General features: G+C 42.7%; 1 protein-coding gene across 2 annotated transcripts in view; it reads right to left on the bottom strand.

Annotated features, from left to right (window-relative positions):
* The window catches only part of CXXC4 (CXXC finger protein 4), a 182,161-nt gene continuing 165,046 nt past the window's right edge, over positions 1-17,115 (bottom strand). Inside the window, exon 2 of one of the 2 annotated variants that reach the window (XM_085579022.1) lies at positions 1-5,328. In XM_085579022.1, coding sequence (XP_085435148.1) covers positions 5,311-5,328 — 18 coding nt within the window. In that variant the 3' untranslated portion in view covers positions 1-5,310. Of the gene's footprint in view, positions 5,329-14,732; positions 16,761-17,115 lie in introns of those variants that run through there. The other variant, XM_085579020.1, reaches the window with a different exon arrangement.

Below are 17,115 nucleotides of genomic sequence, written 5' to 3'. Positions count from 1 at the left end.
AGTGAAAATTGCATTCAATGAAGAATTGAGGTGTTTTCAGTGGGATTCAAACAGAGATGTTTCCACTGCAGGTCAGAAGTGACCAAGACATTGAAAGCATTTTCTACCTAAGATACACCTAAATGATCTACCTCAAGGATGAGGCAAACAGCAGCAAATATGCTGATGAAGCTGAGGAGTAAATTCTTCCCCATTTTATTGGCTGAAAGCCACACCCTGGGGAATCACACTATGATCTCCCACAGACTACAGTCCCTTCCCAGGGCAGATCTGCTGTGGAGCTGGAACAAGAGGCACGAGGTCAGCATCCTGTATTTGGTGATTGTGAAAAAAAGTGCTTCAGAGATACTGTAAATCATGTAGAAGATGGTGCATTTGGTAAGGTAGGCTCACTTAAACAAATTGTATCTAAATACAGGCCTTTGTAAAGGTAAGGATGCAGAGTGGAAGCCACTCCTGGAAATGGGCTAGCAGGGTAATCCCACAATAACAGCAAAGGCTTTAAGGTCATAATGGAGAAGCAGCTGAACACAGGTTATGAGGGCAAAGCTGCACTAAAAGGAAGTAAAATAATTTCTGTATACAAAGAATGTGAGCAGATTCAGGCATGGGCTTCTTAAACTGTGTGTCATTGAGATGAGGCCAGTTCCTGTAAAAAAAAACAGAGCACAACCTGTTTAGCCTATCAAAAAAAAAAAAAAAAAAAAAAGAGATTGAAAGGTGACTTGATTACAACGTGCTGTTACCTTTGCAAAGCCCATGACGGGTTTTAGCATGAGAGGTAAGAAGACCCAGTAACTGGAATCTCAGGAAAGACAAATTGACATGGTAAGAATACAATTTTAAGAAGAAAGGTCTAAAGCTGTGATCAAGGTATCAATGGAAGTAACGAATCCTCCAGCTCTTAGTGTCTTCTGATCAGGACATACAGTTCACTTCAAGCAGAATTTGTGTTTTTTTTCAAACACACCATTGCTATGTCCCTCATTTTTATGAAAGTCATCCTTTAGCATTTCTAATGGCTGAGACCTTTTGTGGCAATAAATAGAAGGGAACAACAGAAGGGCCCAGATATTATTCCCCAGAATATTTTTAAGTACTCAGTAATTACAGGAAGTATTAAATAATTGAAGAGAGTAGTTTGCACAAAACCTCTGATCTGCATTCCTTAAAAGAAATTCCTGGCTCCCAAGCTTCTTACTTTCTGCTCCTTGCAAAATCATTGGCAGGAGCGTTTAGCAGGTTTTTCCCAGTGCTGCAGCTCTTGATGGCAAAGACTGAGGCTTTGGAAATGCCCTAGGAAGGCTTTCAGGAGCCAGTGGGCATCTGGCAGTGACAGCAGACTTGCAAGTCAAGAACAGCCTCCCTGCCAGCTTGTGTGATAGCTGCTCTAATCACCACTCCTACAGACCTTGGCCCAGGTAAGACTCAAGGGAACGTTTCCTTCTGCTTTTATGCTAACATTAATACTACAACTTTTGGTTTCCCTTGTCCAAGATATCCAAGATACAGAAACTGATCCTGCCCATGGGATACAGGATTCTCTTCTCAAGAAATAATATCTAGACAATGATCAAAGGCATCCATAGTCAGTGGATTAAATGGGAGCTGTGGATGCTGGCTTGTATTAACTTCCAATTGAGTGTCTGCTGCTGATTTTGAAGTGCCTAAACTAAAGACACTAGAGACTGAAAATGTTGCCTAGCTGTGCTTGATCTCCATGTCCCAGAGGAGTAAAGAAAGCAATGAAAATAATACTGTCAGGAACTGCAACATGCCCCTAGTGACAATGCACAGGGAGCAAGAGAAGCAGAGTAGGAAGCTGTTCCCCCAGCCCACCATAGTAATGTTCATGTGCAAGATGATGTTTTGCACCAGTTTTAGAGTGACTGTGGAATTTATTCTAAAGTTATAGCAAGAGCTACAGAATGGTGAGTGTGAAAAATAGAGGAGAGACAAATTATAATGTAAACTAGGGAACAAATTATAATGCAGCTGGGGAAAAGACTGAGAAAAGTGCTGGAGCAGCAGATTAATGCTCAGGGACACCCTGACGTGAGTTCTGTGATAGAGAATGAACATTTGGGACTGAGATATTTGAACTTCCTACTCAGATTCCTGCAGCCAGCCTGAGTTTGCTGATTTGATTAAGGATTGACTGTGCCCGTGTGAATTTAAATTGATTTCTCATTTCAGCATGAATCCCTCCCTCCTTCCCTTCCTCCCTGCAAGAGAAGGCACAGCAGCTGAAATCACTTTACAAGTCATGGTGACATGGGAGAAAGAAGCTAAATGTGAGAAAGAGGCTTATGGGATAATGAGCAAATATTTTTTAATTAGTGGTGAACTGAGTGTTTCTCCTGTTTTCTGCTCCAGACCATGGCTGGCAAAAGAGAAAGAAGGAAGCAGGACTTGGATGGGGAAGGAGAGCACTAGGGTGAGTGGAATCCCACCAAGTGGCTTTGCTGCTGCTATGAGCGCTAGTTGCTCACAGCTGGGTCGCCTTCTTGCTCTGATATGCACAATTTTTATTTCCCTCTCTGCTGCAGCAAGCATTAATTTAAAATTCCCATAGGCACAACTTTGGAGGCCTCCTAGTTTCCAAAGGAGAAGCCAGGTGAGCCATGAGTTCACCCTCTAAGTGATGGGGACTCTTTTCTGGTTGGTTTTCCCTTACCTTTAACCTTGTTCAACCCTCCAATATCATTGATGCATTAGTGAAGTGCCTCAAATCTGCACGTGACATAATTTGCTTGACAATCAGCATTCTCCATCAATAATGAAACCAAAAACATAGCTTAATAGACAACAAGGCTAGAGCAGCTGGCAGTGCTGCACAAATCTGGCACTCTGGCTGCTGAGTTTATTAGACATTTTATAGTCTTGGGAACTAAAGATAATGGATCCCATTCCCATATGCTGCATCAACAAGAGCTGGGACTTCATCGTGCTGTTGATCTATGAGGCAGCAGTGAATACAACCCAGACACAAATGCTAAAATGAATCAATCCTAAGCTGTTAAAGAGACACCACGAAGCACTTTCAGTTTTCAGTTCTTGCTTTCTAATCTCCATTCCATGAAATACTCTCCCAAGGGCTTTTAAATACAACAGTTTGCTGCAGAGTTTGGGATCAGGTTGAGAGGAATTGCCCCTGTGGATCAGAGAATAGAGATGAAATTTAAAGCCCATTACCCTTAGCAGGCACTTGTGAGCTCCACCCATTCCCTATGAAGCAAAAAGCTTTTGGGGATTGCTTTAATTTTTGAAAAGTGCTGTGTGATTATGTTCATGCAGGTTTACTGTAGGGTTCATAAAGTTATTCTCCTCAGATGACTGGAAGACAAACTTTGATTTGCTTTCAAGAACAGAAAACTGTACATATCTGCAGCCAAGAGAATTAAGAAAAAAAATGAAGCAAACTTTAGTCTGAACGTGACTGATAGTGAGTACTACTCAGGTGCTAACATTGGCTGCTTCAGAAACTATGATACCTTCCAATGGTAGCATGTGAAGCTGCCATGGTTGCTGCAGTCTCAAATCCATTTCTGTTTAATCTACATCAATGTATTCTGTTTTTAGCCATTTAAAACACTTAATACTCAATATCCACAAAACGTTTTAAAGCAAGCATGCAAGGAAAAGAAAAAACTCTAAAATAGCAGCCTCTAGACTGACACTTGAAATATGAAACAGAGACAAGAGAAAAATGCTATGATATAAAATCAGTTTTCAAAGCAAGGAGACACTGTCTGGCTATGTACACAAAATGAAAGTTTCACCAAGACATTATTGCATAAAATAGTTTGGAGAGTTCCTACTGAAACACAGGGTTATGGAAAGGAAAGACAATCAGCTCACTCCTCCTGATTATGGATGCCAAGAGGAGCTGATGACGGCCTCAGGCACTTTTGTGGCTCCATATGCCCAAAATCTCTGCAAAAATCACATCAAGTGGCATTTGGTATTTAACCTTGCTGTGCCCTTTACAGCAGGAAATAATGCTACTTGGGTAAAACAGCTCCACAAAATCATGAGTGTTTTCCGGTAATTAGTATCAAGTAAATAACTCCAAAAAGGTGGATGGAGAACTAAAAAAGAGACTAATGTATTCATTAGTATGGTAAATTATTTTCTTCTATATGTATCTGAATGGATGGGCAAATAATGAGTCTCTTAGATTTGTGGAGCATCTCACACCGTGGAAAAGACCTGATTGCTGTGCACATTGCATCATTCTGTTAATTTGGACAATGAAACCCAGCAGCTGTTTAACAACACACCCAAGTTTACAACCTGAGGTAGAAGCAATGTAATTATTTTGAGGTAAGTTAGACTTCCAATGCTAGTATGTGGATTTAAGAGATGAGTTTCTCAATGGCTCCATGAAATCCAGACTTAGTTTGCAGGGGCAAAACAAAAAAACTGGGTTCAGGGAAAAACTCAAGCTCTGCATGATACATGCAAATTATGTGGCAGACATTTTATCAGTGCTTGTCAAGAAAAAAATGCATTTCAATTTTTAGCACTAAAGAAAGCTTATTAGGAAAGCTTCCCATTAGGATGCTCCTTTGTAGTGTGGTAGCTGTTTGAACTTTTGACTCAAAAGAATACAATAAAAACTAATTTAGGTGCAAGGGGAATAATACGAATATTGGGTTTGGTAAAATTCCGTTACCCCCAAAAGAAATAATCTATAAACGCCAGTATAGATGATGATTTGATGGAAGTATAAAAGAGAAGTTAGCAGAGTTCAAATTGAAGTCTCCACCAGCAGCCAGGCTGTGATTGACACATGCAATACCTAATGTGAACAGCTCAAAGGGTTTCTGTCAAAGTTAAAACCAGCCCAAAATAATTTTATTTGTTACTACAAATAAGCCATGTTACACTTACTTGAAATACATTATTTTTCATGTTTTTCTTAAAAAGCTTCTTTTTTAAACAATAATTTTAAGTGTGGCCGTTATCTGCTCACCTGAAGCCCAAATACTGCTCCCATCACATGACTGTGCTTCTCACCCCAGCATGTAGATAGTCATAAACATATGCCCTAACTACAGGCTAGCCACTTCACACCAGGAAAACCTCCTGTGCTGAAGAGAGAGGTGAGCAGCACACCACACAGCCCAATGTCCAGAATGAAGGGCATCAGACAAGCAGAGTTTTATCCCTAATTCTGCTACTCACATGTTGCCATTGACCAGCTGAGCTGATGATTCTGGAGTCATTACTGCCACAAGCTTGGGTTGGAGGGATTTAGGTTTGCATGTGAATGATGCCCATGGCAAAGGGTTGCAACATGCAGAGTCATGAATTGGCTGCAGCCTGGAAAGGAAGAAGCGGAGAAAAATCATGAGAGGCTGTGAACTACAATAACATTCGTGTTCAAATATGAGTTTTATTTTTGATTTTTTATTTTCAAAAATAAAAAAGCTTAATGAAGCTCAGACAAGAGATCTAGTTTGGATCCTGAAAAGACCCCATTTTCCCAAAGGGAGAGCTTTGCATGGAATTGTTTTCCTATTGGGCTTCTCCTTGTACCTGTCCTCACCCCACAAGGTGTGCCTCCATTCAATTGGATCCCATTGCACAACCCTTCTGTTTTTATTCTGGTTCAGTGCCTCAGTCTTTCCTCTTTAAGTGAATTATTTATTCTTAAGAGCCTACTAGCTCAGTGACTCCTATCCAGCAAAACAAGCTCCCAGTTCTTCCCTGCTGGTGCCTGCTGTCCCAAAAGAAAAGCAATAAAGCACAGCCTTGCCAGCTTGGTGTCCCCCTTTAACTGGGCAGGTTTAACTTCTCTTCTCTGCTCAACAGGTTTTTCTGGCTGCTGAAACCTCTTACCAGCCCCGCTGCCTGGCTGAGCAGGCAGCCTGGTGTGTGGAAACAAGCTGGACAGCTGCCTTTCCACCTGCTTCTGCCAGAGAAGTGTGCTGCACCGCGGGAGCCTTGAGATGGCATTGTGCCCCTTGCCCATGTGCAGAGAGCTCCTAACTCCAGCGCAGAGGACAAAGCGAATCAAGATGCTGTTGACATGGCAGGGAAGGGAGATCTGGCAGTGCCTGGTTAGCTGTGGGGGGACAGAGTCTGGCCATGGGGACACTGAGCTGCTAAGACCAGGCTGCACCTCAAGAGCACAGGTCAGTCTACACCAATCCTCCCATAATCCCCATGCTGAACTGTCCAAGCCATGAATGAAAATCTCCAAATAATTAAACATCATCTACTCTAGCAGGAAAATAAATAAGACATCCCAACAGAGGAAGATAATTTTCATGTTTACGCTTGGAAGGGAAAAGGGAATTTGAAACAAACAAAACATCTTTTTTCCCTGCAGAAAGAGAAACTGTCAAAGCAGGACCGTAGCGACACTGAGGACTCTGTGCAAAATTCTTCTGTTTGCTTCTGCATTTGATTAGCTGCCTGCATTATGTGTTTTAATTTCCTGCCATTGAAGCAGGAATGCTGTCATGGTGATAGATGCTATAGAAATGAGTAAAAAAAAATTTAAAAGTTCAGAACACTTTTGACCAAGTCTGCACTAATTAGTGCACAAGACAAACAGACAAATGCTTTCTGGGATTTGTGTCAACTGTATCCAGATTTCTCCCCTGCTTCTCAGATATCAGCAAAAACCCTTTCTAGAAATGGAAATAAAGAAAGGCAGCAGATGGTACTGGGAATACTCAGAGTAGGATGTCTCCATTCAGACCCAGATATTAGCAGCAAACCATGGAGTTAACAAGCATTGTGGAGCAATGAATACTTAATGCATGGTAGTAGCAGAGTGAGGAAGACAATATTGTAAAATGACTGGTAAAGGCTAACCAGAAACCACTCAGAATTTGGGTGGGTGGGATGCTACCTGTGACGGCAAAAGCTGATCTATCAGGGACAGGTGAAAGGGGGAGGGGAAGGAGAAGGAGACTATCCTTTGGCAGAAATGTGAGAGAATGGAGATTAATCTTGTTAATATAGTTTATAACACCAAAATGATGGTGTGGTACTGTTCATCCCTATTTGACTTTACAAAAGAAACCGAAGTAGTAATAACTGTAACTAGTATAGGGTTCAACCAAGGCATCCCAAGAGTTTTACAGGCATAAAACTGTCTGTGCTTTCAAAGTGAGGAAAGGATTTCTCTGATTGACAGCAGGAAAGAAATACATAAAAATAACTCCTTTCCAAAACCAAAGAGGAGTTATTATTTCTTGCAGAGCTTCTACCAGAAGCCATCATCATCCCCTCCTGGCTGCCTTTCCTGTAGAGATTCAAAGGTACAACACATATCCTCAAGCCATGTAATATCACTGCTATTGCACTGTCTATGCAGTTCTGATCAAATTTTCTTTGATCAGAAAATCAATCTTAGTTGGAAATAGGAAACCAAAAGGATATTTACTGGATGCACTCTATATTAAATTAGCAGATGTTTAGTATTTTTTTCCAGGGTACCATCACTTCTCAGACAAATACAATCTCAATTTGGGCTATAAGTGTAAATTCTAATCTCAGTAATAACATATTGCACTGCCACCTGCATATACTTTGCAATGCAAATTGCCCATCCCTCCTTTCAGCCCACACCATTAAATGGAGGTGAAATCCCACAGCTTGAATTTTTGGCTTTGCAGAATCTAACCTGTAGACTTTGACCTCAAGTCCACCAGAGTAACGGAATCTCTGCTGTTGAAAAAAACCTTGCTAGGAATTATATATTTACAGAACATGGAAGTTTTATCAGTGCTGCTTTTGGTACCATCTGGAAGGAGTTGCTAACCAGTCAGTGTTGGCTGCATTTTTTTTTTCAGGTGGCTGTAGTTTGTGCAGGGCTGACAGAGGAGCAAGTGCACTGCTGACACAGCTATGCAGTAAGGGCTGTAAGTAAAGGAGCACAGAGCAAAGCCTTGGGATTTGAGGGGCTCTGTAATACCCAGTTGTTCAAGGAAGGGCCAGCCATCTGCTCTGGGGACCTGTTGGTCAGCACTGGTAACTGTGGTATCATTATCCCAGTTCTCACACATGTTCTGCTAAATTCGCCTCTCCTCACAGAATGCTTTGAACCCAGGCAAAACAGAAAAATTACCCTCCAAAACTTACCCAGGTGTCACCAGTTTACTTGACAAAAGCAGTGACCAGTTATGCAAGGACCAGAATCTTCCACAGCTATCTCCAACTGATGGCTTATGCCGCTTTGGCTGCAGGAGGAATGAAGCTTCAGCCACAGAGATCCCATCTGCTGGGATTGTCAGAAACCTGCAGCGCCTAAACCTGGCCATCACTAGCTGCTGGTCACCGCCATCAGCAGCCACAGCCCATGCTTTGACCAGGGGGCATTCCAGATTTTCTGCATTATCTCATTGCATTTTGGACACGTCTCCTCCTTGCCACAGGTACTGCAGTAGCCCAGAAGGGCAGAGGCAGCTATCAGGGTCGCAAGAATGGCCGAGGAAAGGAAAAAGTGAGAGCTGGAGCTTATGGAAAGTTGTAGGGAACAGGAGGAAGGTGTAGGACAAGGCTGGCACAGCCTTCAGCCGCTTTGTAGAGAGACAGCCCCTTCTGCAGCAAGCTCAGACTGAAAGCTAGCTGTGCTCCACAGCACCTAGAAAACCAATTGGGCAGCTGTGGGGAAAAATGCTTTCCACAGCAGATGCATCACTACGAAAATAGCCCAGCCTGCTGACTGGACAGCCTGCCCAGATCTCACTAATGCAGCAGGCTGAGCAACACAGGTGTCAGTTTACCAGAGCATGGCACGTGTACATAGAGACCAGCAGGGAAGGTGTTTGTGAGTAGGGGAAGTTGAGTCCATCACTGCCTCCAATGCAAAGTTCAGGAGGGAGGAGTTTAATACACTCCAGAAGGTTACTGAATGTGCAATTTAGATTGCTTGTCCACATGCCTTTTCCAGCAGACTGAAGTGTTTGCAGTGAAGGGCAGTGGGTTCCTGATGCTGGGTAATGGAGACCCAACATGGAGTGCCATGGTCAAAGTGGCGAAGGAGCACCTTGCTTGAGGTGGGTTCCAGTGTGAGGTCCATGTCAGATCACACTGCCTGCCTGAGAGCAGAGGGCATGTGGCCAGGTGAGGAGCAGACTGTTGGGCAGGAGGAAGCATCTTCAAATCCAGCTTTTTGCTCCCAGCTTTGTTCTTTGCAAGTTCACCAAATTCTTCCTCAGGGCAGAGCACCAGCCTAATGCAGGGCTGAGCCACATGTCTTTGGCCTCACAGACATGATGGGGCTGGGAGTCTTGTGGGGTGGCAAATGTCTTTGTGACACCCAGACACCCTTGCTTGTGTCAGCTAACTGCACTTGCAGGCTCCAAGGAGTCCTTACAACTAGCAGCTCACATTGCTTTTGTTGCGATGCAAAGGGATAGGGCTGCCACCTTGCTATCCTGCAAGTGTCGCGCTGCAAGCCCAACCTCTGGGCGTCCTCATATGCATTTCCTTCCAGTTTTAGGCAGACATGCAGATCTTTTTGGGGAGTTTTCTTCAAGGCCACATATATCATCTGTCCTGTAAATGATTGCAGTTGCACTAGCTCCTGTCCTTGACTGTGCTTCTTTGTCAAGCACAGCAGCGATACAATCACTTCAGGTTTTGCAAACCTGCAGATCGCTATTGCCAATCTTTGTATGAACAAGAGCTAATGAATCTTCACCACATCTTTGTGAAGAAGGTAAGTATTATCATTTATTATCTTTCCTGTTCTACAAATACAAACTGAGATGGCAAAACAAAAAATGATTTGTTGATGGCCAGGCAAAGATAGACACATCGTGGGTAGTAAATATAGTGAAAGAAGGCAGACTGTGAGATTCCCAGATTTTACCTTTATGCAGATAATGAAGAATGGCCATCCTAATAAACAGCAGTTCTTTGAAATGGAGTCTTTCTGCTCTGAGAATAAGTAAAACAACAGACAGAATATTTTGCTAATTTTAGTGCAAAAGAAATACAAAGATGAAGGGCCAAAATTTTGAAACAGAGCAGCAGCTTCACACATTTGGTTTTAGTTTTCAAAAAGAGCACATTTCCCATTTAGGCTTCAAAGTGGCTGCTCTACCAAAAGGCCCACTGACATATTGAACCTCTTGACATTTTGATTTTTAATTTACTCTGAAATATTGCTGAGGGATCAGTTAAGTGCTGAACTTCATTTTTCTTTTAGTCTGCTGCAGTCAAATGGAGTGGAGCTGTATCTTTAAAACCTTGCCCCATTTTGCCTGTAGTAAGGACATGGAAAATTTGCTTTCTGTGTGTGCAAAGGCAAGAAAGGATGTAGAAAGCTTGCTGAAAAGAACTGAAAATTGCCTGTTCCATGTAGCTTTGTCTCAGTAAAGATGCTTCTTGTCTGTGGAAATAGCAGTTGTTTCCTACCTTCTTATTCTGTATTTCAGCAATTACACTGGCCATTTTAAGAAACTAGTTATAAATGACGATTATTTTCATGTCTGGTCAAATGTTGAATAATGATTTAGTATTCCTGTGCCACATCCTTGCAAAGCACTTCAAACTGATTTGAGTACATGAGCCTGATCTTTTCAAAAATCTTAACTGAGAAAGAAGTAGCTGAAATTATCCTGAAAAAAGGCACTCAGGTGGCTCATCATTTCTTAACTGTATGAGGTGAGAAGGGGAACGGCAAGACAGTGGTAAAAAAAAAGCAGGAGAAGAATTTCTTGGGAACAAGCTCAAGATGTGTCCAAAGGGAAATCCCTTAGGACCTCCAAGGAGGTAAACAACTATCATTAAACCATCCTGCAGCTCTTTGGTGCCCTTACCTTCCTTTTTTTTATTTTCTTTCTTTCTTCTGGAGAACCCTCAGACAGTACCTTGAATTTATTCATTCTTTATGTGTTTTGATAGTTGACTTTTCCACTTTTCAATTTTTTTTCACTAAGTTCTGGGCACCAATGCTGTCATTCTAAAGTCTTCTCCTATAAAACAATACATTCAAAGGCCAGTCTGAGAAAATTGCCTTCCTTCTTGATGGGCATAGCACCTGGGCAACCAGCAGAAAGACAGATTCAGGCAACAGAGAAACAGGAATAAAAGCAGAGTAAAAAGGAGACTTCCCTCTTCTTGTTCCTATACGGGTCGCATAGAAATGGCCAAGGTAAAAAAAAAAAAAAAAAAATCACAGTAGTACCTTAAGTTAAGAGACATGAGCATCAAAAGACAGAGCACTGTGATGGGCAGCTTTCCCCAAGCTGCCATGTTTCATTGTAGCTCAATCCAAGAGGGATCAGTGCAGCCTTTGCCATTGCTGCTGCTTGGGCATACAGAGAGCCACTTGTCTTTATTTGTGCAAGAGGGGAGCTTAAGCATTGAGGAAGTTGCTGTCTGGTGAATAAGACACAATGTGTGGCACTTGCAGTCACCTGGTCTTTTATTTTTGAATGTGGGAGAGGAGGAGCACTGTGTGGTTGCATTCTGTGGCACACAGGATGGTGCCACACAGAGGAATGCTGCTGCCCAAGGGAAGAGAGTCTGGAAAGTGTGAGGGTGTCAGCTGCTGGGGTGAAGATTTGGAAAGAACATAAGGTTCAAGGCAAATAGAAAGCATAGACCTTCAAATAGCCTGGGCATCACTTCAGCTGCTTCTACAGAAATTTTTCAGAGACCAGTGGGAGAGGTGACTGACTAAATGCCAGGCAGTTTAGCGTAAAAAGACCAAAAAGGACAACTGTGCATGTACAAGCAAGATGGATGGTGGTCTGAGAGCAGGGAGCCTGCACGTGCCAAGGCTCAAGATCAGAAACAAAACCTGAGGAGCTCAGCTCAGCTCAACACCTCACCCTGCTTGGATAGCAAAAAGGGGAGCTGGGGACTGCTAAGCATTTGGTCATGTCTGCCCTGTGGGGCACACAATACAGTTAGCAGAAACAAAACAAATAAACTGGAGGTGTTTGCTCCTGAAAGATGTCCTTAAGCACATTAGTTAAAATGGAGCTCAGCCTATTCACAGGTAAGAGAAAGGCAGGGGTTGGTGGTTTGGAGCCTGACTGCCTTTGGGAAGCGCATGAAGAAGGTTTGCCCAGGATGAGCCAACAAAGTTCAGGGAGGCTGTCTTGCAGAGAGAAACCCACCAGCCACCAAGGCAAGGGTCTGCCCTAGGGTTCTGCTCTGGGAGGTACCTCCTCTCTGTTTAATTACAGGATGAGAGCATCAAAAAGGCACAGCTGAAGAAGCAGAAGAGCTTTCCTGGTTTTCTTTCCATTCATTTAGTTACACAGGTGCCAGGTTTGCAAACAGAACATCTTATTGAAGTTTCAGACAGATTTGTATTGATTTGAAATCAGAACTTTGTCCAGCTAAGTGAACCTGCAATAAACTAATTTTATGCCAAGTTAAGCCTGTACAGAAACATCTTGCAGTAGTTAAAATGAATTGGCATTTAAACAAAATAAACATAATTTGATAAAACTTCAGTGAGAAGATGAAACTACTCATATTGTGGCCATGCAAGAGCATTTGAGAGTGATTAATTCCTGTTGCACATAAAAAACCCCCTGAATTTAAATCTATATTGCAACATCAAACAGAAAGAATTTTATTAACATATTTTTTTTAAAACATCCTGATTAAAATTTAAAGGCCTAGTTCTAATTATTTGACCAAAACAATTTTCTATTATAGTATAATTCGCTATTTAAAAAGAGTAAGGTGGCAGATAGTGTCTAAAGCCAAGACAAAACTACAAGATGACATGTAAAATAACTGTAATTAAACAATCAAATGTAGCAATTAAACATGAATGATTCTTTATTAGGCTGAATGAGGATGCCAAACAAGGCTCCACAGGTGGCAAGTTTATTCCCCCATGCTCGTTGGTATATTCATTAGCAGCTCTTGGCATAGTCAGACATGCAAATCTGTCTGTTTTTAAGAGCAAGCCCCCGTTTAGGTATCCTTCAAACCAAGGAGGATATACAGATATCAAGGGGGACAGGATTAAAGTATAACAACGGTGTTTAGGAGAGAAATTGAAGAAATATGCTGAGAGTCAACAAAGTCAATATTCTGCACAGGGAATAATGAAATGCACCAGTGTAGCATGGCAATAGAAAATTCTGGGAAGAGTTGTTTTGCTGTGTTATCTAGAGGTCACAGTAAGCCCCTGAGAGAGGTGGCAGCAGCACTGCTCTTTGGCAGACACAACATCCAGGCAGCCGAGATGGGCTTTGCTGGGCACCACAGCCGCGACTGGGTGGCAGTGCTTTGTGAAGCATGGGAACTCTCCTTGCAGGCACTGCTTCTTCGGAGCCAACTTCCCTGCCAGCAGCCACAGGCAGAAGGTTTTGTCATGCCTTGCATCCCTGCCACCCTGGAGACATGCCAGGGAGGCATTGGCACAGCTGCCAGGTTTGCCCTGGCTAGTATCCAATGTGGCCAGCATCCTCCCTGCAGGAGCAGGGCCACCAGCTCCTGGAGCCACCTGCAGCCTTGAGCCTCTTTGGGACAGTGCTCTTCCTAGATTGCAATACTTTCCCTAATGCTCTCCAAAGCCTGAAAGCAGGGACTGGGATTTGTCTGCAAAGCAGTATCTGCCTTGCAGGAGCTCGTAAATATGATTCCTGGCTGAACACCCAGCCAGCCAAACCCTACAGAAACCTGCATGTGGGACAGCTGCTAGCTGGACAAACTGCCCCAGCAATAAAATGGTTAATCGCAGAGCTGTGGGAAAACCAGGTGAGATGGTAATGCTGCTCTGCTGCTCTCCTTCAGCAACAGAGGAAACGGCACACAGCAATGGAGCACTGCCTTTGCTGCAGGGAGCATTTTATTTTTAAAGAATAATCCAAAAGAGCTCACAGGAAAGTAACAGAGGTGATAAAGGATTTGGAAAATAAGACCTGTGAGAGAAGGGCATGTCCAGGATGCAGAAGAGAGGGCTGAGGGGACATATAACTGTCCAGAATAATGTTAAAGGGCATTATAAAGAAGACTGGGACCAATTTTCATTAGTCAGAGAGGACAGGATGGTAATGAATGGATTTTAAGTCCAGTAGGCAAAGATTAGATCAAATATTAAGGAAAAATCACCATGATAAAACAGCAAGTGGAGCAATCTGCCAAAGAAGCACAGACAGGGGCCAACACTGCAGAGATGCCAGGAGTGACCAGATCCCCAGAGGCAGTGGGGAAAGCACCCAAGATATCCTCTGGTAGTCAGGCTAAAGACCATGGATAACCCACTGGGGATCTCCTCTCTCCTGAAAGGTTCATGGGTACCTGAACCTTTGGTGCGCCAGAAAGAACAGGCTACATGGGAGGGCTAGAAACTATTCAGGCAAGAGTCTCACAGTGACAGGGCAGAGTTTTTGCTGCAGCAGGGTCAGTATTGATGGGTATTGCCAGGCACTCTGTCCCTGATTCCCACCTGCATTTTCTCCCCAGGGATGGAAAGTGACAGCCTTGCAGCTGGTCCCCCTCATGCCTGGCTGTGCCATGCACTCGGGGACCATTGCCAGACTCGGGAAGTTTATGGTTTTCTGTTCAATCCTCAGATGACACATGGAAATAATATGGCTGCTATGCATCCCAAATTACTCTCTGAGGTTGTGCATGGGCATTTTGGACAAGGCTTAACCTGCACCAGCTGTGGGCAATAGGGAGGTAGCCCTTGGGCTGTAAGCCAGATAGATCAGAAGAAATCTGACTCCTCTGGAGCAGACACACAACACAGCAGGTTTCATCTTGACCACAGGCAACCAATGCAATGGTGTTCAGTAAACTCTCCCTGTTTATTGAAGTAAGTTATCACAAGATGCAATTTGCTTCAAATAAACTCCATCTTTTATCTTTTCTGTACTCCTGCTATGGTATTAGTCCAGGAACTTCCCAAAGGAATGAGCTTGTGTACAGGACATGCCAGGAGTTCCTCTGTCCTTCAGCCAGAGCTGGGGCTCAGATCCCTGTGATGATTTTTCCTTTTCAGTGCCACATGTGCATAAGGTCCTCTGCAAACAGTTGTCACTTGATTAACACTAGCAAATATGTCTACCAATGCAGTTTTTGTTTCATATCCCAGGGAAACGATGAAATTACTTTACTGATTCAGAGATCAATTATGAATTAACTTTTTAAAACTCACTTTTTTAAATTCACTTTTTTTTTCAGTGTTTGCTGGAATCTATGCTTTATAAAGCAGAAATAATAAAAATTAAAACAATAATAATAACAGCAAAAAAGCACATTGCACTGTTTCTATCAGTGTGCACAGGCAGTACTCTCAACTTTTGTGTGATGGATGAAGCGTGTACTTGAATCGAACCTTGCTGAAGTCAATATATGTCTTCTTTCACTTCTCTGAACTTTGGATGAAGGTGGAGTTTTTGACAGGCACATGTAGCCTGGCTGGCAGGGAGAGCAGTGGGGACAGGGGTCTGTATGCACACAGGCAGTCCTAGACCTGCTAAAAAACAGGTTAATGCATTTGGGAGATGGAGAGAAAGGAGTTTGGCTTCCAGTTTGGCACCACCAGGTGCCAGCCCAGAATGAGACAGAGCGCCAGTGCCAGGTGAGGATCTAAATTCAGTTTTATTGCTACCCCTAAGCGATCAAGCATCATGATTCAAACCTAAATCAGCAGAATTCTTTAAACCCAGGAAATATTGTAATAATAAAATGTGCTTTTTTTCTATGACCTTTCTATTTCTGAACTTCCATGAGTAACTGATGTCACAATTTGAAGAATTTACTTTTCCTTTTGAAGAAAGTAATGTTTTTTTACTTAGGGAAGATGTGGAGCTCACTGTCTTCCAGGAGCTAGAGTTTTAATGAACACTGGAGATACGAGCCTATGGAAAAACTGCAAGGGTCAATCAAACTGCAGCTGCACAAAAGAACAGTTTGTTCTGCTTCCAGTATGACAATATTTACCTGCCATGGTAAGAGATCCGAAAGTCAGACTTTCCTTTGCATTTAAGCCCAAATCTGTATTTACAAAGCTTCCTTTTGTGATATCCTCTCCCGCATCTAAATCAGTGAGCTCTCTCTCACAGTGATGATATTTTCCTGGAAGACGGATTAACTTTATTTTTTTTCCCATTGATCTGGGACTTGAAACAGCATTGGGGAGGGAGACAGGAAACAAGAAGGGATCTAAACCTTTTGCTTCACCTTTAAAAAAACCCATGCAGCATTGCTGTCCCAGGAGTGAGCCCACATTATTACTACAGCCACAGCCACATCATCAGAGCTACAGCGCTTGGAGCTGTAGATCATCAGTCTGCTGTCACAGCCATGATGTATGCTGGAAAAAGCCATCCATCTGCAAACACCGAGCACAAAGAGCCGTGGCTGCAAGGATGCAGCGTGGCATGTGCAACATACACAGCAGCAAGCATTTTCCAAATAAAAAGGACATAAATGTACTAAATTGAGACTCATTGGAAAGAAGGCGAAGACATGCGAAGCCTTTCACCCCCAGGCATCCAAAATTGCTACTATGTTCTCAAATCCAAAAATGACACCTATGAATCCAGCTAATGGTTCCTTCACATGCACACAGCTTTCTCTTAAAGCTTATTTTTTTTTTCTCTTCCAGTGTAAAATCTCAATCATATTTACCCCTGTTTTAGAATCTTTACAGACAAAAGACATTTAAGGCTGTGAAATCTTGGGAGAAGGCAAAATGACGTGGCGGATCAATCAGCTGATGCTTCTTCCCTGCACAGCAGGAGACTCCAGCAAACCTCGTGTATTTTGTGTGAAGACTCAGCTCTGACTGAATTTTTCTTTTGGCACTATAAGAGAAGAAAGATATTTAAATTTTAGAAAGAGGAAGTGAGACAGAGAGAGCATAAGCTTATGCGTGGCTGCAGGTTTCTCAACTAAAAGGTGTTGTTGGTTATCCAGGAGAGAAGCCATTTCTTGTATTACTCTGCTGCACAGTACTCCAAGTGTGGATGCAGAGAAGGTTTTTAGCTAAATAAAATTAAATAAAAATAAATCTTAAAAAATACCACACATTGGTCACAGAGACAGATGTGGACAAATCCTGGGATGCTGATCATCTGAAATGATTCCCCTGAGTTTTTAACACCTATCACTGGTGACAAGTAAAGCCAACACTTCACCAAAGCAGACATTCAAAGAAGA

This window comes from Lonchura striata, chromosome 4, assembly GCF_050655825.1.
Source record: "Lonchura striata isolate lonStrDom1 chromosome 4, ASM5065582v1, whole genome shotgun sequence".
Classification (NCBI taxonomy): Eukaryota; Metazoa; Chordata; class Aves; order Passeriformes; family Estrildidae; genus Lonchura; species Lonchura striata.
The sequence above is the reverse complement of the archived record's forward strand: the minus strand, read 5'-3'. Positions and strand labels throughout refer to the sequence as shown.